At 48.5% G+C, this 24,511-nt stretch overlaps 7 protein-coding genes across 7 annotated transcripts; 4 read left to right on the forward strand and 3 right to left on the reverse strand.

The window, feature by feature from the left end:
- Positions 1-423: 423 nt before the first annotated feature.
- On the forward strand, positions 424-1,870 carry png1 (peptide-N4-(N-acetyl-beta-glucosaminyl)asparagine amidase; the record flags this gene model as incomplete). Its single annotated transcript, XM_056913598.1, has 2 exons — positions 424-974; positions 1,063-1,870. 2 exons carry the CDS (start codon positions 424-426, stop codon positions 1,868-1,870), a joined length of 1,359 nt encoding a protein of 452 aa, XP_056762447.1.
- A 1,875-nt stretch (positions 1,871-3,745) lies between these two features.
- Positions 3,746-5,281, reverse strand: N7458_010217 (uncharacterized protein; the record flags this gene model as incomplete). Its single annotated transcript, XM_056913599.1, has 3 exons — positions 3,746-4,490; positions 4,685-5,166; positions 5,192-5,281. The coding sequence occupies 3 exons, from the start codon at positions 5,279-5,281 to the stop codon at positions 3,746-3,748; spliced, it is 1,317 nt and encodes a 438-aa protein (XP_056762448.1).
- Positions 5,282-11,392: 6,111 nt separating this feature from the next.
- Positions 11,393-13,098, reverse strand: N7458_010218 (glycoside hydrolase family 71 protein; the record flags this gene model as incomplete). The annotated part of the gene is made up of 4 exons (XM_056913600.1): positions 12,945-13,098; positions 12,352-12,880; positions 12,064-12,289; positions 11,393-11,999 (listed from the first exon to the last, which is right to left on the reverse strand). Exons 1-4 carry the CDS (start codon positions 13,095-13,097, stop codon positions 11,393-11,395), a joined length of 1,515 nt encoding a protein of 504 aa, XP_056762449.1. The 5' UTR covers position 13,098.
- Positions 13,099-15,026: 1,928 nt separating this feature from the next.
- psoB (hydrolase psoB) lies at positions 15,027-16,247 on the forward strand (the record flags this gene model as incomplete). The annotated part of the gene is made up of 1 exon (XM_056913601.1): positions 15,027-16,247. The coding sequence occupies one exon, from the start codon at positions 15,027-15,029 to the stop codon at positions 16,245-16,247; it is 1,221 nt and encodes a 406-aa protein (XP_056762450.1).
- A 715-nt stretch (positions 16,248-16,962) lies between these two features.
- Positions 16,963-19,613, forward strand: N7458_010220 (uncharacterized protein; the record flags this gene model as incomplete). The annotated part of the gene is made up of 9 exons (XM_056913602.1): positions 16,963-16,973; positions 17,049-17,219; positions 17,282-17,417; positions 17,488-17,717; positions 17,781-17,824; positions 18,092-18,437; positions 18,625-19,066; positions 19,130-19,208; positions 19,270-19,613. 9 exons carry the CDS (start codon positions 16,963-16,965, stop codon positions 19,611-19,613), a joined length of 1,803 nt encoding a protein of 600 aa, XP_056762451.1.
- A 625-nt stretch (positions 19,614-20,238) lies between these two features.
- On the forward strand, positions 20,239-22,140 carry N7458_010221 (CocE/NonD family hydrolase; the record flags this gene model as incomplete). Its single annotated transcript, XM_056913603.1, has 3 exons — positions 20,239-20,438; positions 20,495-21,985; positions 22,050-22,140. The coding sequence occupies 3 exons, from the start codon at positions 20,239-20,241 to the stop codon at positions 22,138-22,140; spliced, it is 1,782 nt and encodes a 593-aa protein (XP_056762452.1).
- A 603-nt stretch (positions 22,141-22,743) lies between these two features.
- On the reverse strand, positions 22,744-24,079 carry N7458_010222 (phosphatase PAP2 family protein; the record flags this gene model as incomplete). The annotated part of the gene is made up of 3 exons (XM_056913604.1): positions 22,744-23,365; positions 23,428-23,942; positions 24,014-24,079. 3 exons carry the CDS (start codon positions 24,077-24,079, stop codon positions 22,744-22,746), a joined length of 1,203 nt encoding a protein of 400 aa, XP_056762453.1.
- Between the last annotated feature and the right edge of the window lie 432 nt (positions 24,080-24,511).

Raw genomic sequence — 24,511 nt, forward strand, 5'->3', positions numbered from 1 at the left:
TGGTTACGTGTGCAGGAGGGGGGGGGGGGAAAATAAAATACATAAAATCGATGTCAAAAAGGGTCTTTTTTTTCTTGGCCCGTGGTATACGCGGCTTGGGCGCGGGGCCCGTGATTGGGGCGAGAGGCTGACGACGCTGGACGGGGGTCTCTTTGCTGGACACACTTCGTCCTCTCCCAAGGCCTGGCCCACCCTTTCCCTTTTCCGCCTTTCCCCCCCCCCCCAAAGGCCCTCTCTTGACTATCATAGTCAACTCTCTGACTCTCTCATTCTACTCCCTCCTTTAACCTCTCGATCTTCCCTATCCTCTCCAGCTGGATACTCGCCCTTTCGACTACTCCCGTCTCCTATCACCCATCACCCATCACCCTGGAGTAATTTCCATCGACGTCGCCCCGCCGGTGACTTCCACCGAATCCAACCATGGCGGACGGCAGACCCCATCATCGGGCCGCCCAGCCTGCTTCAATCACGAGCAACACCACCACATACGATGCCACCTCTCTCAGCAAAGACTTTGAACAGTTGATGCGCACCAAGCGATTCAATCAACTTCACGATTCTGCCCAGTCGCGAGCTAGATCTCAGTCGCCGGCCCCTTCTCACACCAGTCACTCGATCCCGCCGCCCTCACGAGCGCCGCCACCTCCTCCTTCCCTTGGCACCGAAACGCGCCCGGCCTCGCAACCTCAACTACAACCATCCAGCCCAGCTCTCCGTGGCCTTCCGATCATGCCATCTCCTCCTCACGATGCGGCTTCGCTCAAGTTTTTTAACCTGCTGAAGGGACTCTCGGTTACGCCGACCAAGTACGAAAACCCAGGTCTCCTCGACGAGGCTCTGTGCACTCTTCCACTCGATCGCCTGTATTCCGAGGCCGAAGAGGAGTCTCAGATCATGCAGGCTCAGGCTGCCAGCGTGGGAGGCAAGCCGGAATGGGGATATCAGGATTGTGTGATTCGGGCATTGTTGAAGTACGTTCGGGACCCGCCATAGACCCTCCTCGTTTGGCACGGGCCTTTGTTTTCCTTTCTGCCCATACTAACATCCCTTGTTCTGCAGGTGGTTCAAGCGATCCTTCTTCCAATTCGTCAACAACCCCCCATGCTCCAAGTGCTGCATGCCCACGATTGCACAGGGCATGACACCCCCATCACCCGACGAGACCGCCCGTGGCGCCACCCGAGTCGAGCTGTACCGCTGCTCCGACCCAAGCTGCGGTGACTATGAGCGATTCCCCCGTTACTCCGATGTCTGGCAATTGCTTCAAACGCGCCGAGGTCGTGTGGGTGAATGGGCCAACTGCTTCAGCATGCTTTGCCGTGCCGTTGGTGCCCGCGTTCGTTGGGTATGGAACTCTGAAGACTACGTCTGGACAGAGGTGTATTCCGAACACCAGCGTCGCTGGGTGCACGTGGATGCCTGCGAGGAAGCCTGGGATCAACCTCGTCTCTACACTGAAGGATGGCGTCGCAAGATCTCGTACTGCGTTGCATTCTCCATTGACGGTGCGACCGACGTCACCCGTCGCTATGTCCGCAATTTCTCCAAGCACGGCAGTCCTCGCAACCGTACCTCCGAGGAGGTCGTTCTTTGGTCGATCCATGAGATTCGCCGAAAGCGCCGTGAGAACATGCCCAAGGCTGACCAGCGTCGCCTCATCAAGGAGGATGAGCGTGAGGAACGTGAGCTACGTGGCTACACGGCTTCCGCCCTAGCGGCCGAGATTCAGAACATCCTCCCTCGCAGCTTGGTCGGACGTCCCGATGAGCAGAAGCACGCGGATGCTCGCCAGGAAGCCGCCTCAGAGTGGCTCAGTGCCCGTTCCCATGGTCACTCGGGACCGGACCGTTCCAACGGTGGACCATAAATTTGCACGACTCTTTGGACTCCTCCTTATCACTATCATTATCTTGTGAGGTTCTCTAGATCCCTTTCCTAGGTTTCTTGATCTTCTCGAACGTTCGGGCGACCCGATGATCCTCTCAGCTCATTGAGCCGATCAAAGAGGACCGGGTGCTCGACTATCCACGTCCATATGTGGACACCCCCGACCGGTCGGAGTCACTCCGGTCGCGCCAGCTCGCGCCTTCGAGTGCATGGCCTCCGACGACAGCCACTGCTGGTCAGATACCGGCGCGCGACCTTGACTTGAAACTGGATCCCGTTTTGGCTTCTTTGCTCACACGCACACGCACACGCACATCAGTTTGGACTGATGATTTGCTGAAACGCGGTACCCATTGATCATTTGATCTTCAAAACCACCATACCTCTTCTACTACGATCGACCAATGCCCTTCACGCGAGATCTCGGCTATTTCATCTCACCTTTTGGATGTCATTGTCTAGAGCATGGCAACATTAATTCTCTCTTTTGAGTCTCCACACCCTACCAATTAGGAGTTTCTCTTTCTATTTCGCATCCTGGCGTGTGGCCTTCTTTTGCACGGCGCTTGGTGATGATTACCTGCTTTTCTCCCTTTCTTTAACCTGGGAATTCATGCCTGACGGCACATGTTGTACGAGACACGTTGCAGCCATTTCTTTCCTTGTGATTTCCATGTATACGTCGCAACCCATCCCTCTGGACTGGGGGGCGACTACGTTCTCTTTTCTCCCGTTCCTGGGATTCGCCTTTTCCATTTTCCTCTACAGAGTATACTCATGACTCTCTCCCACTTGGCTTTCTTTCCTATCACCTTGATACTTCTTACAACAATTCTTAATACTTTTTATACATATATACAATTTTTATTTATATACCACTTTTCCCAATCGTCATTCGGACCCTGACTCGTACCATGTCCATAACCTGGTAAACCCGGGAACAATTCCTGCCCAACCTACCAGGCGATACATACCCAAGATTACTGTACCTGTTTGATTATGATGTGCGCTCATCCCCCGCGATGATTTCCTTGGCGCCTGCCCACCTCTAGCCCGGTGGACCCGACGATGTGTTCACCGTCCAGCCGCGGAGCCGTCTTTGTCCCATCCAAGGACGAACAGTTGTATCTGACCTAGCACAAGAAAAAAAAAATTCAATTCCCGGCCCTCGAATATCGTGACTTCTGCCAGATCTGCTTTGGAATGGCTTAGCTGCCACTTGTTTCATCCTGAAACGGTCATAAACAATTACCGTGTGTATCAGCCCTGCCCCCATCTGCACGGACCTTGGGATATTTTTAGGAGCCGTGGGCAAGGGTGGGTCCAGGGTCCTGCATGGAGATGCTCGAAATCGGGGCCAGGGCTGGCCGGTGGAATAGGGGTCCGAGGGAGAGTTGGAGAGGAGATAGTGAAGAGGTGAATTAGACGGTAAGCGAGTGTAGTCACTGATGTTAATTAGAAGTGGAAATCTCGCACTTGATACTATCAAGTTGATTGTCGATAGTTAATACTTCGCGGGTATTATGTTATTGCGTATCTGTTATCTTATCTTATCTGTATCTCTTATCTGGTCTGTTATGCGATGAAGCGAGAGCAGGACGATGATGTCAAGGGGAATCTACAATTGTAACTATGCAATTCAAGACCCATGGAGGATTCCCTATGCTTATTATTGATTCTCTTAACGACGTGCATACTTGCTTTTTCTCCATAAGAATGCAGCATATATAAGTATCTCTTTTTCGGTCAATCAGATCATGCTAGATATGCATCGCTGCACAAATGGGTATAAGGAAACAAAGGGCAAATCACACTAACAACACTGCAGTCAGCGGAGCCTGCAGTCGGGATCATCTCATATCGTCGAGACCCAACAATCAATCCCCCTCTGCCAAAGATCCACCGCAATCTGTCTCACTTCATGAGCATAATACGACTGGCCCTGCAGTCGAAGCTCCCACGTTGCCAAAGCAGCATCACCATCACAATCGGAATCACCCTTGCTCAGACTCACTGGGCCCATCAATCCGGAATCAAAACAGGAACAAGCAGACCCCTCAGACCGGAGACTTGACGCCGAGCTCCGCGTCAAATGAGAAGAACTGGACCTCGACTCGAAACTCACCCTCGATTCACTCGAGCTCATCTCCTCGCCCAGACTACTACTCCGACTCCCCCTCTTCCACTCCATCAAGTCCACCTCCACCTCCATCTTCGCTCGCAGCATCTTATTCTGCCTTTGACTTTTTCTGTCCTGAACAACCCTCAACCCAGACAATGGCTCCAAGAACACCGGCAATCTTTCCACCGGTTCGCTGAACCAGCTACTCCCCAGCACGAGCACGAACGACCTCAGCTCCGGTAATTGTTTCACAGCACGACACGTTTCCATCCACTGTACCCGGCCGGCGGAGACATATATCGAGCGCACAGGATCTTTCGTCGGTAACCAATGGCCTGGAAATGACCAGCGTAACTCCACGGCTCGGATACACTCCCAGTACTCTGGTGGGACCGTCGGTTGTAGGTATGGCAGTGACCAGGGGATACTGAATTCAAAGGCATTGGTGGCATATAGGAGATGGATGGACTCGGTGAATCTGGCGTAAGCAAGTCAGTGATCTCGAACGGAACAAGAAAAAGGTACCAAGAGAGATGAAAACAGCCCACGCAAACCCTCTCCTCGCCTTCTCCAGTGTCTCGCTTCCAACAAGTGCAATTGGAAGCCTAAAAACACAAGGGAACTCAGCAGAAGAGAAAAACAGCAGGCCATTTCTCCCAATATCACTCATACATTTGCCGACACGTCAAGACCAACCCAAGCAGCCCATCCCGTCCACGTCCAGCGCCTCCACTCGCCCCCGAATCGCCCTCCTTAACAGGCTGCGCGATCCCCGCACCATGACAGATCTCGCAAAACGCGGGGCCCACGCCCCGGCCGATCTTATTCGAGTAGTCTAGCCTTGGCCGAGACCCGGAGTCCGGCCCAGGACTAAAGCCAAGGCCGAGGGGACAAATGATGTGGCCGAGACGTTGGTTGCTGCGTTGGATGATGTGTAGGCGTTGGCCGCCTAGGGCCATTTCCCAGATTATTAGGCGGAGTTCGGGGGAGAGGCGGGTGAGGAGGGCGCTTTGGGGTTGGGAGTGTGGGGGATGAGGGGAATTTGCATTGTGGCGGGGACGGGGGAGGGGAGGCGGTTTGTTGTCTGTTGGAAGTTTGGGGTTGTTAGTCGTTTTGAGGGTATTTTCAATGTTGGATTGGTAAAGAGAGGAGGTCTGGAGTTATAATGAAGAGTGAGACTGTAGATCGCTCGGGGGAAGTCAACTCACTCTGGTATCGTTGGGCCAGGACATCCTCCCACGAGAACACGCCCTTTTTAGTACGGGCCATGGGGCAGAGACGGAAGTAATCAAGAATTGAGCCGTCAAAGAAGAAGAGCGAGGAGTGAGTTGGTATAACCAGAAAGTATAGCTAAAAAGGATAAGACTGTCGCGTGTCTCGTGTCCAGGGCAGGACTCTGATCTAGTCTTATACTTCCCGGTTCTTGGGTCTGGCGCTCTTCAATTCCGGATTGAATATGTCCTGGTGATCAGTTCAAGCCATGGTCTTGGCCAGGGCCTCATCCGGCCCGGTAGTGAGTTTACCGGAACTATAAATACAATAACTTAAAGAGTAATGGAATAGGGGGAGAGAGAAGAGGGGGGGGGGGGAAGTGGCTAAGAGTTGGAGTCGGTGAGCGGTCGCGCGATAAAGGATTGGGGCCTTGCACTCGAAGAGTAACAGATTAAGTTACTGATAACGGGCAGTCCACACTACGGAGTATACGGAGAGGACGGAGTAGATCACTCCTGGAGAAATACATGAGTCATGTACTTAAATAGCTAGTACTTGGGACAAATGCATTGTAACGACCGGCGTTTGTAGTGTACAGTACAGACCGCATAGACTGCGCGATTTTCCATACCTTGTCCAACTTTTCAATCTCATCAATCTCACCTCCTATTTCCGGCGATAATGTAAGCAGACTAATGACCAGATACGCGCTCCTTTTCAGCAGGGCACCCAGCTCACGCGTACCCAAAAAAAGTTCACACGGACCCAAAAAATTCTGACTAATTTTGGGTACCCATGAGGTACCCGACCTCGCACGTACCCAAACCTCTAGATTATATAATATTTTTTAATGCAGAAAATTTTTTAAACACCTTATTTTACCCCTTTTCAAGATTGTTACCAAGTATCGAATTCCACAAGATGTCGGCGTCTTTACTCTCGCCATCGCTATTCGAGGATTCCGATTCTGACATATTTATCTCTACGCAATCTACTACTAGTACTGCATTAGAGATTAATCAAATTCTTTATAATCTTCCATCTGTGAGTGATCGTTTTATAAATAAGAGCATACATAAATCTTATATTTTATATCAGCGACAACGATCGGCCTCTGAAACTTCAGTGTACCAAGATTGCACTAATACATATGAGTTATCTGATGTCGATTCTTGTGAGGATAATGAGGAAAATACTAGCTCTCTATGTTCTACACCTTTTACGGAACGAAACCAAACAGGTATAGAAACAGACGGGACCCAAGTAAGCATTAGCTCTAGAGATGCTGTGATCGCCTACGAAGTTCAGGAGCACCTTATCCTCCCAGAGTATCCTGATACAGACAAGAATGGTATTTTACATATCATTCATGCCTCCAAAAATCCACTTGAAAATGTGGAAGACACCGTTACTGCTGTCAACCAAGCTACTTCACAGCTTATGTCGTCGGTATGTTCGATATAATCCTAGCATATGTCTAGCATATGCTTAGCATATATGATAACTAATTATCCTAGGTTCAATTCTCGATTAAACAACTCAAATCGGCCAAGAAAATCTTCACGAAACTCCTCCAGAAAGACTCTAAAGACAAAGAATCAAGATCATGGCATCGATCCTTTCAATGTACAGGGATTCAACATTGCCACCAAGCTCATCCTGATCTTATTACCCCGTCTGAAAGCTATAACCGTGTTAAACCAACACTTTTCCGCGAACTTCAGGCTCTTGCTGCAAAGCCTGTGTATCACACTATTGCGCAGGAAATCCAGGAGCGAACTAGAGAGTAAGATATATCCCTCCCTAGCTTTAACCTCTATTAAGCTTACGCTTAAGATAGATTTTACTTCGGATTTCTCAAGACGTGGGATATAGAAGGGCCATGTATTTATGCACCTAGTGAGCGGACATGCAGAGGTCAAAAGCCAACAGTGTGGCTTCGAGATGGAGTAAGTGCATATTATTATCATGTACTAAATATTTGTTAACTATAAGTAGTTCACCTTTATTGGGTGTCCGAACGCGCAGGTCGGATCCCAGCGTTGGCACTACTGTCAGCACGTTCCACGAAGTGCTGCAAGGATAGACACCGCGTTTCTAAAGCTTCTTTGCGATAAGGATGGCTTACGAGATACTGGATATGGAACCAAGAACTGTTACTTCGTGGAGCATCGTTCAGCTAGACGTCGCCACTGTGGTATGTTTTACACTAGATATGCTCTGGATATGCTGAACATATGCTAACCCTGTCCTAGACTCAATTCATGCAGATGGTGTTGGTCAGCTGATATATAGTGTTTGCTCTGTGAAGATTGACCTTTATATCCCCTGCGTATGGGATCGTTTTCCTTTTTTCCTTCTCGTTTGTCGAGGATCTCATTCACATGCGCCGCCACCGCCTACAAAGCTACCACATGATATTGGTCAAGAAATCATTGACGCAATCAACACGCAGGATATCCTAGGATTAACTGCACGTAAATTGATGGTCTCACCTACTTTTGCGAAGATTATACGTCAACATGGTGATTCTGCGCTTCGATATATCCACAAGAGCTTACACATTGAGGATAGAGTAACTGCTTTGATTCATAAGCAGAGACTACTATATTATCCAGAAGGGACGAATCTTGCTGGGGTATGGCGTGAATACCAGTTTGATCTAACTAAACACGTGGATGATCAATGGATTCGTGAAGTCTATTTCTTTGACGAGAATCGGGAGCATTATCTGATCATATGCTGCACATACGAACAAGCTAAGCTTTTTCAGAGTGTACGACATCTGGAAATGGATCTTGCTTTCAAGATGGTTCAGGGAGCAACCAAGCTTTTCACAATTTCAGGGTGGAATGAACAGGTAAAGAGTAAGATTTTCTGGTGTTCTATATATGCTAAACATATGCTAACCATATGCTGACTCTCAGGGTTAAATACCTATGTCTATGCTTTCATGAATCTCGAAACTCGAGTAGCTTATCGGGTTCTTTTTGAGAAAATCTTCAAGATTCTTGGGGATGTTGGACGAAAACCAATTAGATGGGCGTATCAGCTTGGAAGGGATGATTCTTGTGAGGGAATTCGGACGGTTACTGTTGACATGTGTAAGAAGCAAGCACCTGGTACGCTTCCCATATGCTTAACATATGCCTGAATTATACTCACTTTCTATTTTCATTTAGGGCTTGGAGATTATCTTGCTGGCCTAGATCCTCGTTGGACATGGTCAGAACATCTGCAAAATATATTGATCCTATGCCAAACGCACGTTAAGCGAGCCTTTCGGAAAAGGTTTCCTGGTCACGAAGCTACTACGTCTATTGATATGATCTGGAATGCAAATTCAAAGGCAGAGGTTATTCGAATTATGGATGAAGTTGCAGAAAAGTGGCCAGAGACCGAAAAATGGTTTCAGAATAAGAAGGTTGATTGGATTCTTGCTGGAATAACCCCAGAGGCATCTAAGATTCCTATTGAATGGTGGACGAATGCATCACATCATACTGGAATTAGTGAAAGTAGTCACTTTCACGATAACGAGGCAGTAGGCCGAAAGCAAGCTTTGTTAACAGCAATTCTCCGGTATATTACCCGATTTATCATGTATAGAGCATATTACTAATCTCTTTATTACAGATGCAAAAAACATGTACAAGAGATGATCCAAAAGAATAAACTTGCAGAAGAGCTAGGTCTCTTCCCAACTTGGCGATCTCAAAACCCTGTGTATCGTATTGCCAAACAAGTTCCGCAAGAAGGGTTTGTTCCATATGTTCAACATATGTTACACATATACTAACCTTATATCAGACAAGCGCTACAAAAAATCTGCCAACCGTCGTATCAATAAACCATACCAGCCCTGGAACGTGATCAATCCTTACGATGACCTTAACCCGACGATGCAACCACCTGGGCTTCCAGATATTTCGGACATAGTTTCGATATCTACTTCAGAGATAACTGACATAAGCTCAGTATATGGTCAATCTATATCTGCACCGCTATCTACCCCTCAGGGTAGTTCAGTTCTTGACGGATCGTCTAGAATAGCGCCGCATGATAGTATTTCTCAGCAGTTAGGCTATACTCAGGGATTCGATGATGAAGAGGCACGGCTACAGCAAGAAGTTGCGGAACTTGAGAGAAAGCAAAGGATCTTAGCCCTTCGAAGGAAGAAGGAGGAATTATTACGGAGTATAGAGTCAGGCGAATCTTTGGTATAAGTTAAGAATATCTTGAATTTACTTTGAGCATAAGTTTAACATATGTTCCGTATAGACAAATAACAGAAAATTCATACAAAGAGACCTACGCCTAACTAAAGGGACTCAAAAGCATCAGAGGATGAGTCCTCTACCTCTACCTCTACCTCTACCTCCTCCTCCTCCTCCTCCTCCTCCTCCTCCTCCTCCTCCTCCTCCTCCTCCTCCTCCTCCTCCTCTACCTCCTCCTCCTCTACCTCCTCCTCCTCTACCTCCTCCTCCTCTACCTCCTCCTCCTCCTCCGAGTCTTGCATATGGGGAGCAGGTGGGCCACCTCCTCCATCACTATTGTCTCCATTACCGGCAGTGGGGCCAAAACCCGCGAAGGGAATAGGATTCCCAGGGACGCCAGGTCCACGCTACATACTATTAGCATATGCTTAACATATCATTTCTTAAAAAAAGGGGACTTACCCGGCGGCTGCGATGACCAGAACTCGGGGTTGCTGGGGCCTGCCAGCGGTGGAAACGAGTGCCGTATTGTGCGGCAAACTGTGCATCGGTAGCTCTATACGGATTGTTAGCATACGCTAAACATATGAGAGTCATATGTAACAAGTATATCAATCTTGTGCAAAACGTAGAGTACCCAGAGTACTTACGCAATTCGCTCCAGAGCGGAGGCCCAGTGTCCAATCCATCCATTGTCAGGGCCGCGTCCAGGCTCATGGAGGTAGCTAGCATCCCGCCAGCCACCCTGCAGGACCCAACGCTTGATGGCGTTTTGGCCCGCAATAATCTCCAGCTGGGTCTTTGCTCGCCGGCTGGGGTTGACGACTATATCGTAGTCATATTGTTAGCATATGTTCAACATATCCAACGAATAGACACTTGCCAGCTCCGGAATGTTCATTGCGGATGTGTCGACGCAGAGCAGGTCCCTCTGAGAAGACTAGACCGCACATTTGGGACGGAGGGTTGACGACAATATCACAGCTGTTCCTCTCAGTGTCAGCATACGATAACCATGCCCTCAGTATATTCAGACACCACGTACACTCCTATGTTCTCTTTGTTGAGAACCTCGGCCGGATTTGGAGGCGGGGTCGCCGCGATATCAGCTGCCTTGATGTCGTAGTGGCGTGCGCCTGCAGCTAGAGCTGCCGTATACGCAGCTGGCTTCCAGCCACGATTGTTGTCTGGAATGGGCCCTACATATGGTCAACATATCAACAGCATATGCATCTGGGAAACATACCATGTGCATATCCCAGGAGAGGGTCGGGGTTGGTCGCGTTTAAGACTGTGGTGTTGTCAAATTCAGCCCGGGTTGGACCCAGGCCAGGGAAGAGTCCAAGATTCGACATGTTGATGAGCTGGAAGTGTTCAGCATATGCAAAACATATGGAGAAACGCGTCAGGGAGTAGAGTAAACAGGTGTTCTGACCTTTGGTAAACAAAGTGGGTGGTGAGGGAAGAAGAAGAAGAAAATGGTGTTGTGTTTGTGTTGAAGATATATCTCTCATTTCTTTGTTGACACTTTTGATTCATGACCCCAAACAAACTATATTTTTCTTTCAACACGTGTAATTTACTAGAAGAAAGACTACCTCTTTTATATTATTATGAATAAAAAATAGATAGAGTCTTTAAGAGTATAGTATAATCTTCTATATAGAGTTGTAAAGAGATGTATAGAGTGATAGTATATTTTAGTGAGGTAGGGGTTCAACTAAAGTTGAACCCCTACATAATTATTAATCATATGCATAAAAGTAAGTATAAGAGCTCATCAGGACCCAAAATAGTTTGGGTACGTGTGAGGTCGGGTACCTCATGGGTACCCAAAATTAGTCAGAAATTTTTTGGGTCCGTGTGAACTTTTTTTTGGGTACGTGTGAGCTGGAACCCGTTTTCAGCACACCCCCTTCCTATATCGCAGACACTGCTCAGTGCTCCATACTCACACCCGAGCGACAAGCGTCGGACTACTCGTCCCGCTCACGCCCAGCGTATTCGTCGGGCAGGAGACCTTCAAGCCCTGCGACAGCAACGCGAGCCCAGCCGGCTGGAGCCGGTCAATCGTGGTTGGCGCCGGGAGCGTCCCTACGTACGCATTGAAATTGTAGATCCCGCAGATGCAAGTATCCACGATGTCCTTCAGACTAGTTCCCGACAGGATATTCTGTCCATTTCGGGAGACCGCAAACTGCTGCTTGCCCACGCCCATTGGGGCCTGGTGCGCACTGATGCCTGCGGGTGCGTCAAAGGTTGCGGATTGATCGCCTGATTGTACGGTCACGAGAGCAGGGGATTTGAGCAGAGAGACTACAAAGACTTCGTCGGCCATTGACTCGTACCCGTTCGGTCGACCGGCGAAGAAATCGCCAGTGGCGTTGTTGGCGTTGCCCTGCGTCGTGGTGTCGGTGCCATCGCAGTTGACATCTTTCTTTGTAGGTCGGTACCAGTACACAAGTTTCTCCTCATCGATAAAGGGCAGAGCGTCGGTGACGCCGGCCTTGTATGCAGCGATGAAGGGCTTAGCCATGTCTAGCCAGCCATTATGCGGCCTAGACCCGGAGCTGTCAGTCGACAAGAAACCAACGCTATTTTCAAACGAACAGGCGCACTTACATGTCCATCGCCCACTTTGATGCCCCGTCGTCAGTATGTGGTGATGAGAGCGGTCCAACATAATGCGATTCGCCATAGTCATTCCATGTGATAATCTCCACAAAGCGAGAACCAAGTGCTAGGATCTCCTGCCAGCGGTCATACCACAGCAAGTCAGAAGGAAAGACCCAATTCTTGCTATACGAGACCTCGCTTCCATAATGGGTTGAGAACCACGGTGAGACAGCTATAATCCCCATTAGCTACGTTTAGATATTACATCTAGCACTCAAATCCAGGTCAACTCACGCGCAATATAGGGTTTTCCTTGCAATGCCGTGCTATAAGCTTCATCACCCTCGGCAACGCTGACATTCTGCCCCGGAGTCGGCGCCTTGTTATTTCCATTACTCGGCCACCCCATCCAATTCAGTGCGCCCTGGATCTCATCAAAATTCCCCTGACCCGGGTGGAAGTTTGGCGCGAAAAAGATATCCTGTCCCGCGGCCGACTTGATAGCATTGACATCGACACCGTCGCCAACAAATGACGACACAAACACCTTGCCATCGACCTTGAGTTGAGCGGAATGATCCGCATACTGTTGGACCTTGGCGCCGACGGCGCTGCCCTGGCCGATATTCCACCAGTTGAAGTCGAAGGAGAGGAAGACCTGCATTCCGTTGTTTGCGGCTGACTCGTAGGCGAAACCGAGTTGGGTGTCTGTGAAGGGATCTGTGCCGATGTTGAGGGCAAAGGCATCTATGCCTGCGTCTTTGGCGCGTTTCATGTCATCGTCGTAGTCGGTTGCGCTTTGGCGGTTACTGGTGATTCCCATCTAGAGTGGAAGATCGATTAGCAAAATGCGTCTTGAGTCTTAAATTCTAATTGGGTTATCTCACAATAAAGTGACAAAATACTAGCCTATCTGTAGTTCCTAGAGTAGTCGGCGGTGTCGACGAGAGGTCCGTCGTGGAGGACGTCGGCGTCGGACATGCCCAAGAGAGAGGCATCATCAGCCCGACTAGGAGTAGTGTGAGCAGCTCTCGGAGCATGCTGGATGAAGTGGTGATGGTAGAACGTACAGTTGTAGGAAAAAAGTATAGGGTATGCAAAGATCTTGAATAAGTGCAAGGCTTCAAATCGAGTAATAATCAGAATGTACTTGAAGAACCTTGAAATGCGAAAAGGACAGTCAGACCAAGTCTATCCAGGAAAGAAGGAGCGTTATAATGAAAGAATGAAGAATCTCTTCCTCTAGGGTTAACTCACTCTTCACGAGATCTTTTGAGCACCCCCCTTCGAGATTACCACTCCCCCTGTACAAACAGGCCAATCCGACGTCTGCTTATTCTGAAGGGGACCCTGCCATTCAAACTAGTCAGTAATCAGGATCTATGACGAATGGGAGGAGCAACCGATCATGGGGAAATTTCCGATTTCTTCAATGCTACAGTATCACCCTGTCAGACAAAGATCAAAGGCAATTAAACCCCGAGAATGAATCAATTGGCGCGCGGGATGGACGCCACCGGCGCGTCGCGTGCGATCCACAAACCCCGTGAGTGGGACCCATGGGCGAACACAGCTTTGAACCGCGATCTTACATCGGTAAATATACTGAATAGATCTATGCAATTTAAAATGTGGAATGGACAGAGTTTCCGAGTACAAGGCTGACCGTTCAGAGGGGTTGCTTTGACAAATGCGATAGGTGGTCGATGTGGTCATCAACGCCCACTGTCAGCTACACGACTGTATCCAAATTAAAGGATCGACCCACGATGAATGCCGGTTTGACATTGATCTCGGTGGCTGTCACAGATGCCCAGTTTTTGCGATAAAACCTAAGGCCCCGGAAATCTGCGGCAGGGCTAACGGGTCCAGGGGCAGACAAAGAATCTACCAATAGCGATAAGATGACGGTGCCTAGTACAAGGGCAAGGTACTTATTGATGACTTTCTTTCACATTCTTATCACTTTCGCAGTGCTAGCTGCTACGCTTACAACAGCTCGTCATCATGCCTCAGACTAAGACTCTGCATAGGCGGGATGCTCGATCATGGTTTGGGTGTACAGACGGACAGTGTAAAACCTTATTGAAGGCTAAAGAGGTGAAACAGGCAATGGCAAGAAGAGAAACACCCAATGATAAAATATTCTAAACTTTATTGTGTTGGTTTCACCATGTGTATATACTTTCTTGACCCCTCGTTTGTCTTATCCAGGGTTAATCTCGATAGACCAATCCCGTTTAACCGACGGACCTGCACTTTTGAACATGAATAAAGAACGGATCTATAGCCCGATATGTCAGGTGCATGCCACATCCATTAATCCAGCTTTTACAACCGAGCCTGTTCAAGGAATGATTGGATACTGATCCTGTGATGGAGGGTGCCATTAGATATCAACGGCCGAAGGGAATGTTACTTCCATATGCGAGTTAGGATTTGCATCGAGGCACATGTAAGACCCCATGGCCCAGCAGACTTTTGAAGCAAATGAAAAAAAAGAAATATGCATGGAGATTGGCTTGATGATCACTCGCCATGTGAAAGCCTGGAGGAGTTCCATTGCTGACCCACACTTACTGAAGAAACAGCTTTAGGTATGGTGGTTTCATTGCCCCCCTAACATGTGCGTTACTCATACCGGTCCTGAGTACGACAGAACATGGAGCTCTGTGTCAGATCTGTTGGCTTGTTCGGCACACATTGGGGTCATGAAGTCGGCCCGAATGAATCACTATCGGCTGGTCCGACTCCGGTCTGGTCCGACCTCATTGTGACAGGGTAGAATGACCGGGAGCCCTCGGTCCAGATTTACATGTCTTTTAAATCAGAAAACCTACATGCAGCCAATCCTAAGATTTTATTTCATCCTTCATCATTCCCTACTCGAGACTGGTTCATCCTAAATTCCATCTCTGTATCGACTTGTGAAGATTTACAAACTCGGGGCTTCACACTACGCGCAACCAATGCTTATCAATCATTTTTTCAAATCCAACCAGGCCTTTAGCTACGAAGCTCTTCGGGCTGCTGGCTATAGTAACCATGGTGGGGCAGATCTTGGTGAAGTGGTAGCTATCTGCTCCAAGATCCGGCCAGGGAACGAGGATGATTGGGAGCGCGAATGGCAGAAAGCTGCCGAACGAGCATTATCCAATGCGAAGCACTCGGACTCGGCGAAAAACAATAAAAGTGCCTACCATGGATATCTTCGTGCATCGAATTACTTCCGCACCGCCGACTTCTTTCGCCGAGAAAATGTCAATGAGGACAAGAAGTCGCATTTCTTATACGAGAGGTCAGAAACTGCCTTTGTAGAGGCAATGAGGCTGTCTACGTTTACTTACGAGTCGATCAACATTTCCTACCAAGGGACGTCATTGCCTGGCTACTTTGTTAGTCCTGACAGTACACAAAAGCCACGACGAACGATTATTTTCAACGGTGGCTATGACTCAACCATGAGTGAGGGGTGGTTTGCGATTGGAGCGGCAGCCTTAGAGAGAGGCTATAACTTCCTCGCATTTGATGGTCCCGGACAAGGTGCAGCTATTCGTCAACAGCATATGCACTTCAGACCCGACTGGGAGAATGTGCTCACCCCCGTTGTCGACTATGCTTTAACCCGCGTGGACATTGATGCCAACGCCATAGTCATCTTTGGGTGGAGCATGGGTGGATATCTTGTGGCACGAGGAGCGACGCAGGAGCACCGGGCCCGAGCTATCATCCTGGATGATGGTGTATACGATTTTGGCTCTGCATTCCGAGCCCATCAGCCGTCCTTTGTTCAACGGCTGGTCGAAAAGGAGTACGATTGGTTTTACAATTGGATGTTTCACTGTGTACAATCTTTTTCTACGGGAATCCGGTGGGCCCTGAACAATGGCAAATGGACCTTCGGCGTGGCATCTGCTGGGGATCTGAGTCGCGCAGTCAACAAATATACCTTGGAGGGCATTAGTCAAGATATTGTGACGCCGTGCCTGATAATTGATGCTGAGAATGATCATTTCCTGAAAGGCCAACCAGAGGTGCTTCGAAGAAATTTGAAATGCGAACACCAATTTGTCAGTCTGCGAGCAGATGAAGGTGGAGATACCCATTGTCACCAAGGAGCCTTCTTTCGGTTGCATCAAGTTATTTTTGACTATCTAGAGCCGCGCCTCACCTCACATGAGCCACTGTGATCCTTCGGTGGAATGTGCTCTTTTGCTTTCACATGTTTTTATCACACCATTTGTAGTGCATTATTCGTTGTTACAAGAAGTATATTGCCTACGAAATAGAAGAGTTCACCATATGTCCCCGTGGGTTATTTGATCCTAGACTGACTAACTCGTTCCTTTAGATCTTCGATAGATCGTTGCTTTTCTCACTTCAATGAACCTCATGATCTGTTTTCCTTCCTTTCCTCCATTTCTATCATATACCTATGTAGTCGGCGTAAACGTGGTAATACTGCTGCTGTTATTTTCTCTTCGCGGATTCGAGGCTTGATGGTGCGTATTACATTCATGTGTAGTCTTGCCATAGCCAATGAGATGGCAAGCTACCTAGTGCCATTCGGGTCAAATTGGCTACAGAAAATTGACCCCCGAAGATCTTCTCAGAAGAAGCTAGCAAATAGTTAAACTCTAGGAATCATGACTTATTATTTGACGTAATCAACCTTAGCGGGCTCCATTCGGCCCGATTCCACGAACCTCCGTATTCACGTGATTCGCGCCGAACTCACCATTCGTGGGGTAAAGATTGCTATTTTGGCTAGATATCGGACCTATTGCCATACGGAGTCTAGCAATTTTGCTTTGAAGATCTCCAAATGACCGACGTGGTAAACACTGTTAGGCGAGAAAGCAACGGAGAAGCTACCAGGTCCAGGTCATCCCCATCTATCACAGCATGTTTGCGGTGTCGAGAGCAGAAGGTGACTGAGTGTTGATAACGGTCTAATTATGCTCCCCTTGCTGATACTAAACCACTCTCAGCTCAAGTGCGGTCGCGAGCGTCCCATATGCGCTCGATGTGACCGACTTAATGCGACGTGCTACTACCCTAGCCCCCCAAATCGCCGGGGTCCGCGAACTCAACGGAACAGCCTTCGGCTACTACATAGGACAACCGAACGCGGTCGAGATGCAACTCGCCCTCGACATGCTGTTCTTCAGCATCCTCCTATGGGGCCAGTGTCAGAACAGCCTTCTACTAATAACACACAAAGGCCCAATGTGACCTCGCGACATAGCATTGTGAGCCTCAGTCGCAATGATTCCCTTGGAGATATACTCCCTGGTAATGACGCCGAAGCGGATAACATATCTGTGCCACTAGCCACGGGAACACCTGTACTGTCTGAGGTACGCACTGATGCATGCATCTGTCTATGTGAAAAGGATTGAACTCAGATGACTGATGATCCTTTACTAGTCCTATTCAACACAACTACGTGTGACAAGTTCATTCACAACAGAACCAGCCCCTACCTCGGATCAGCCACCCTTGCCACCAACCGCCCTTGGTCTTTCGTTGCTCGAAATATACTTTTCACGCGTGTATAACGCATCTTTAATGTTTTATAAGCCTGTTCTCTTCCAACAGTATCTTGCAGGGGAACTTCATGGCGCTCTTCTGAAAGCTCTATTTGCGCTAGCAACACTGTATGTCATGGTCCATGCCGCCAACGCCTCTTTCTGGGAAAGTCAGCTAATATTATCTTAAAGGTTCCTTCAACCGACAAATATAGACGACGAACGCCATGTCGCAGGTATGCATTCGGAGTTAAAAGTTTTAAGTGCATACCACTCTTGTGGCTTCCCCTGGGCGAAAGCTGCGTTAAGAGAAGCTCTGATGTTGGCTGTGGAAGTCCCATCTCTCATGGTAACCCAAGCTTTGGAGTGTTTGCAACATTTTTGGTTTGGTGTTGGTCAGCCTCACTCAGGAAACTTATGCCTTGGTAAGCTTTCGTGTGTATGACCGACGTTACCCCATAGATGGGCGTCTTTTTAGAAACCCTATGTTGACAAATCTACAGCACTAGCCTATCGGTCCTGTCAGCTTCTTGGATACAGCAAGAAAATTGCTGGCAGTACTGGTGGTTCGGATTTGTCGCTCGAATCAGAACTTGGCCGTCGGTGCTTCTGGGCTTGCTGGACATCTACATGCATTGTGATGGAGCCAGAATCATTTGTCAGATCATGCTGGCAAGAAGTTGCCGGGGTACCGCTCCCAGGATTGATTTTCAATACTTCGTCAGGTCACAAGATACTCCATACCGAGAAAATGGATGAGAATTGGCATTCCAGTGTCCTAGGATTTGTGGCAAATACCGAGACTCATCCGGGAGTCGCAGCACAGTTGGTGAAAATGGTTGGGATATGGTAAGTGAATATGTTGACCTGTAGAAGTTGATCTGCTTTGGAAATCACTCAATATTTGCTTCAATAGGGCGAAAGTTCAATTCTTGTGCAAGGATTACTCTTCCTCTTCAATCACTCGAAGTTTCGACTCAGCTCGAGAATTATCTCACTTGGCAGAGTCGCTTTTTGATAACGCTAACTCATTAAGGAGCCCCGTTCACCAAGACGGCTCGTCATATGAAGTACAGGTCCTGTTTCTCGTGCATGATGCCATTTACCATCAATGCCAAATCACAATCCATTCAATGATCGTTCCTTTATTTTCGGGAATTCCCCCTGATGCGAAGATAGGCCTTGGCATGCAGAAAAAAAGCGCAGAGACTGTTGCAAAACATGCAGAGCTCTTCTATACCCTATTGGAACCATACCTCTGTGGGCGTTATCATGCATCACGTCTCCCACCTCTCGTTGGCTACGGTGCTTTTGTCGCTGGTATTGTACTTCTGGCTACGGAAATATCCTGCCAGGAGAGAGAGACCAGTGGCTCGTCTGCTCAGACCGTGAAGGAGAATTACAGACTAGCTGCTGTGAAGTCAATATTGCGCCTATTGGATAATATCAGAGTCTATTGGACGGTGTTGCAACGTCCGGTAAGCCATATCTTTCATCGACGTTATCCCTTAGTGTCTTGCTTTAATGACAAGAATCTGCAGTGGGAAACCTTGTATGCAGCGTTGCAAACAGAACTTTCCAAGCGAAAAGCACAACTGAGGCCAACAAACTCACGGGGTAGTATGTCGAACACGCATGTCCTTAGAATATCTCAATTCTCGATAAACTAATGAAGCTCCAGACCAATTGTCGGTACAAGTCGATGATTACGAACCTCCCGAGATATCAGAAACATACAACCAAAATATGGATATTTCAAATGAACAGCTGCAAATTTTGGCGGCCGATAGTAGTGGAGGAGGACGAGGACATGAAACCCAAGTCGGCTCCCATCCATCTACAGTCATCGACGATCGGCTTGAAGCTCAAAGTGAGATGGAAGAAAGCGGCTCGCTGATGGATCAGATCAATTTACCACAAGACTATAACTGGTACAGTTTATCTTTCGCGGAAGCTGGAGTAGAGCAGTTTGCCGGGCTCGATCCTTCTACGCTATTCCTACAAGGCTGGAGGACATTTGGTTAGCTGTGCATCAACCAAGTCTGTCTCCCACAGATCTGATCGCAACAATATATGAGTTATCCAATACCTTATTGGCTCTCTTGGTCAATTGAAAATATTCCTCCAATGTAGATCTGTCGGAAAATAGCTCGTTCCTCACATACTATCAAAACCATTCCTAGTTGGGTTTGCGCGACAATATTCAACTCGTAGTATTTCGGAGGAATTTTGACGGGCAACACAAGTGACCGCCACCGAGCTACATTACTCATCAGGAGCGTGCACGAACCGAGTGTTTATATCCTTTGCTACCGTAGCATTTGCGTTCATCCGACCTGAAGTGGTTCTCGTTCGGTCCGACTTGATGTGGCCGTATCGGGCCGAACCTAAGATCTCCCCACCCTCAATCCCCCAATCAAGTTCAAGATATTCTGGTGTCCAAGGCATTCGAGGCATTGAATTTCGCCGAGGGTTCCCGCTAACGCCTCGGTATATACGTACATACTGTAAGAATGGTCCATTTTGGTCGTCTAGTAATACCCACTTGGCGAGGTTGTCTACCTTTTTGCTTGTATCAAAAAGCAAGAAACATCCTTCAAAGCTTGGCTTCAGTCAAACACTAATGATTCCGGGAAACAGACGAAACAAGATGCCCAACCAACAACGTGACATTCAAACCATCGACGCCGCCAGCTTCCCGTATATATTCGAGCAGAACGTGTCTATACCTTTAGGAAATGGCGGGGTAGTTCGCTGCAATGTCTATAAGCCCAAGACAGCCTCGATGGAAAATAAGTTCCCAGTCCTCATGACATACGGACCATATGGCAAAGATGTTCCCTATAAGCGGTACGGAAACAGAGTAATCTGGCAGAGACCCGTTACGCTAACCTATATAACCAAAGATTCAATCCGAAAAGTTTCTCGGAGGTCGACTCAGCACATCAAACAGAGCATTCTGCATGGGAGACTCCGACGCCTGTCTTTTGGACAAATCACGGATATGTTGTCGTGCGAGCCGATGAAATCGGCACCGGACAATCTCCGGGAGTCTTGGACGTCAAATCTGCGACTTCAATTGATGGCTTCTGCGATGTCATTGAATGGGCTGCTCAGCAACCTTGGTCAACTGGAAAAGTAGGCCTTCTTGGTGTGAGCTATTACGCTGCCACGCAATGGCAGGTCGCCGCTCGGCAGCCCAGCGGCTTAGCGGCTATTGTTCCTTGGGAAGGATTCTCCGATGCTTATAGTGAATCCTTGCGACATGGCGGCATCCTATCGAACAAATTCTTCGACATGTGGTATGCCCGTCAGGTCGCACCGAACCAATATGGGCTCCCTGGACGCGCCGCACGTAACTGGGGCCCCGATACCATTGAAGGTGATCTCACAGCCGACGAGCTCAATGCAAATCGACACCGAGCTGCTTTGAATGAACAGCGATACCGTGATGATGAACAACTTGCGGCTCTCAACTTCAACCTGGAAGATATCACCGTCCCCATTCTCAGCGTGGCCAATCTTGGTGGCAGCTTACTGCATCTACGAGGAAATGTGAACGGGTACCTATGGGCTGGATCGGAGTTCAAATACCTTCGGTTTATCGTTGGAAGGCACGACCTCCCCTTCTACTACCCTGAGGAAGTAGAAGTCCAGAGGAGCTTCCTTGATGCTTGGCTAAGAGATGAAGACCGGGATGGATGGACAACCAAAGGAGCACTTCCTCCAGTAGATCTCATTCTTCGCAAAGGAAATGTTGGATACAACAACCCAGCTGCAGAAAGAACCTTTGCTCGGCGAAAGGAAAGTGAATGGCCGTTGGCCAGGACAAACTATACGCCCTTTTACCTGACAGCAGACCGAGGGCTCCAACCTGTCCTACCGGACCAGCCACTGCCGAGGAAGCTCAGTTATAGAGCCCTAGGCGAAGATCGACCGTCTGATACTTTGACTTTCATGTCATCACCTTTCGAGTCAGACACGGAGATTACTGGGCACATTGTGGCTCATCTCCATGTCTCAATCAGCAGGGACCGATGGGGAAACTCTCCATCTGACCTAGACTTGTTTATCACCATACGTCATCTATCATCATCCGGTGAAGAAGTTCTCTATACGGGCTCTGCTGGAGAGTCTGTCCCTGTGACCAGGGGATGGCTCCGTGTGTCTCTTCGCAAAACCAATCCTCAGCATCCACGCCACCGTTCGTGGCTACCATATAGGGATTATTATTTTACAGATGTTCTTCCTGTAGTCCCCAACGAGGTTTATCCCGTTGATGTGGAGATCTGGCCAACGAATGTTGTCATTGAATCTGGGGATCGTTTGATTTTGGAGGTGAGCTCTGGTGACACTGCGGGAACTGGATTTTGGGGTCACGATGACCCTATTGACAGGTAAGCTGTTGACATAGGACATGACTTTTGACCGCTGCGACATATTGATCTAACAATTCTCAAGGTCGGAAAAGGTCTTCAAAGGTCAAAACTGCCTTCACTTTGGGCCAGATTATGTCAACTACATTAGTCTACCACTCATTCCCCCAAACTGATGAACTTTTCTTGGTAAATTGTCTTGAACATGTTGGTGTGGTCCTTACAGCAGGGTTATTGGAAAGCAGATCGAACTCGTTTTAAATCATACGATGAATTGTTGATACCAAGTTCCTCTTCCAGAAGCCTAAGAGCGACAATTGAACACCAAAAAGACAAAGATTCCTACCACGAGGCTGCTGAACTGTTTATCTCTGATGGAATATTCAGGAAAGCGAGGTTCGTATTGAGACCTAGGGCACCAGGTCTATCACCATGACCAGCTGTATTCTGTATGCGACACTAGATCCTATCAAAGGATAAACACCAAGTACGCTCCAACAAATGATCATCACACATCATGGGGTATAGTTTTCAAATCCACTTGAGAAAACTCTTATCGGGTCACTGTCCGAACCGAAATTGAGCTTGACGCTAAAATGTAGATCACGATAGTGGCGTTCGGGGCGGGGGCCGAAAGTTTCTCCCAACGAAGTCAATAAGCGTATCCTTTATAAAACCAGATGAAAAGAAAAGAAGAAAGATGTAAATGCAAAGCGTCATATGCAATATATGTCGGGAAACGGTGAAAACGACAGGAAGAATATTAAAAATAAAATAGATCACACGACATCGTAGCCCGGCACAGACCGGTATCTGGGTGACTCGGTACCGCTGAGTTCGTCCGACTTATTGCCGCCAACGTTGGGAGGCGGCTTGGCCAACCGCAGCACCCAGCAGAGACAGTACTCGACCGGGAGCAGCAGCAAGAACACGCGGTTGATCATGAAGCACACGGTGACTGAAATTATGGCCATGACAGCATCCAGCCAGTAGTGGTTTGCGGTTGCGACAATAACGCTGAGAACCAGCAGCGAGTATGCGAAAGCAAGCACTGTATAGATGACTTGGGTCAATGTGGATTTGCGAACGGGCTTTCCGCGCAGTCGGCGGAAAATTTCTGAATGGTAAAGGAATGTGCTGCTGATCACAAAGGCGTAGGTGAAGTGTAAGCTGGGCATGGCCGCGAATTGGTTCACGGACTTGCTGTCGACCCAGACGCTTTCGGCATGCTCTTGACGGACGGTGTCGAAGAAGTGGTAGGACTCGGGGAGAAGACGGGGCGGCATGCACGGGTAGACGCAGAAGACTGCAAAGGCGAAGAAGTTGCCGAGTGTCATGGTGCGGCGGACGAGGGCGAAAGTGTTTGCGTTGGGGGCTTCATGATAGTACCAGGAAATGAACCTATGGGAAGTTAGTTTTGGACTTTGTATCTTAATGATCGAATTCTTGATCGGGTCACTCACAGTACAGTCCCGGGGATATGCACGAGCGAGTAGATGCGATTGAAGAAAGTCATGATGGCAGGGTGACTTCCCAAGAAATAGCCCTGGAAATCCGATTCCAAGATCGGGAACATCCATCGGAAAATCGACTCATGTTCAAACCAAAGAATATCCTCGCCATGCCGTTGGGCGACTTCGACCACGCCCACCTGAGCAGGTACCAACCATTGTGCCGTCGCTTTGGTGACGGAGTAGAATAGAAAGTTGACAGCCCAATAGAACATCTCCACCAAGAAAGGGAATTTGTACAAGATGCGACTGTGAATATGGTTCGCCCAACGCGTGGAGTCCGGCGTGGTGATAGGAATGCCACAAACGCGCTCTGCTTTGCTCGGGTTGGGTGACTGTCCGCGGACTTCATCAATAGAGTCAAAATACCCACGGGGATTGCGTTCATCAATGGCTCTGTTGCCGAATATGCTGTAGTTTTTACGCCTGTTGAGCACGAGAGAGCCAATCATGATGCTCACGACCACCTATAGTTCATCATATCTATTAGACATGTCCCATGAGGGCTTCAGCTAAGTGACCGAGTCGAGGCGCTTACCAGTGGTTCCAGCCATGAGTGCGAGGAGAACTGGGGTTTCCCCATGTCCGGCGTAGTCGCCGACATTTTGAAAAAGATAAATCCAAAAGCAGACCCTCTAGCGAATGAATTATGACCCTTTCACCCAGCAATACCAAAACAAGGGCGGTCAAATAATAATAAATAAGATGGCGAGAGCAAGGGATGGAAGGAAAGGAAGAAGACCAAGAAGGAGCGGAAAGCGGAGGGCGGAAATCGACGACCACGAGCAGGTTAAATGATGATGGGGTTATTCAAAGGATCGACAAGACAAGGAGCAGCGAAGACCCCCCTCCCTTTAGGAATTTTAGAAAACAGGGTTAAGCTATGGGAGGAAACCCTTCTCAGCCCCAAACAGTCGGAGTCGTCGGATGCGTGTCTTGGCCCAGGGGTGGCTTGGTCTAGAAGAAATACAGTACGGGCGAACTGTTCATAACTACAGTATCTGAAGTACGCCTCTCAACGGAGGAATCCAATCAG

The sequence above is a fragment of the Penicillium daleae genome (genome assembly GCF_028827525.1).
Source record: "Penicillium daleae strain IBT 16125 chromosome Unknown utg000008l_segment0_segment0, whole genome shotgun sequence".
Classification (NCBI taxonomy): Eukaryota; Fungi; Ascomycota; class Eurotiomycetes; order Eurotiales; family Aspergillaceae; genus Penicillium; species Penicillium daleae.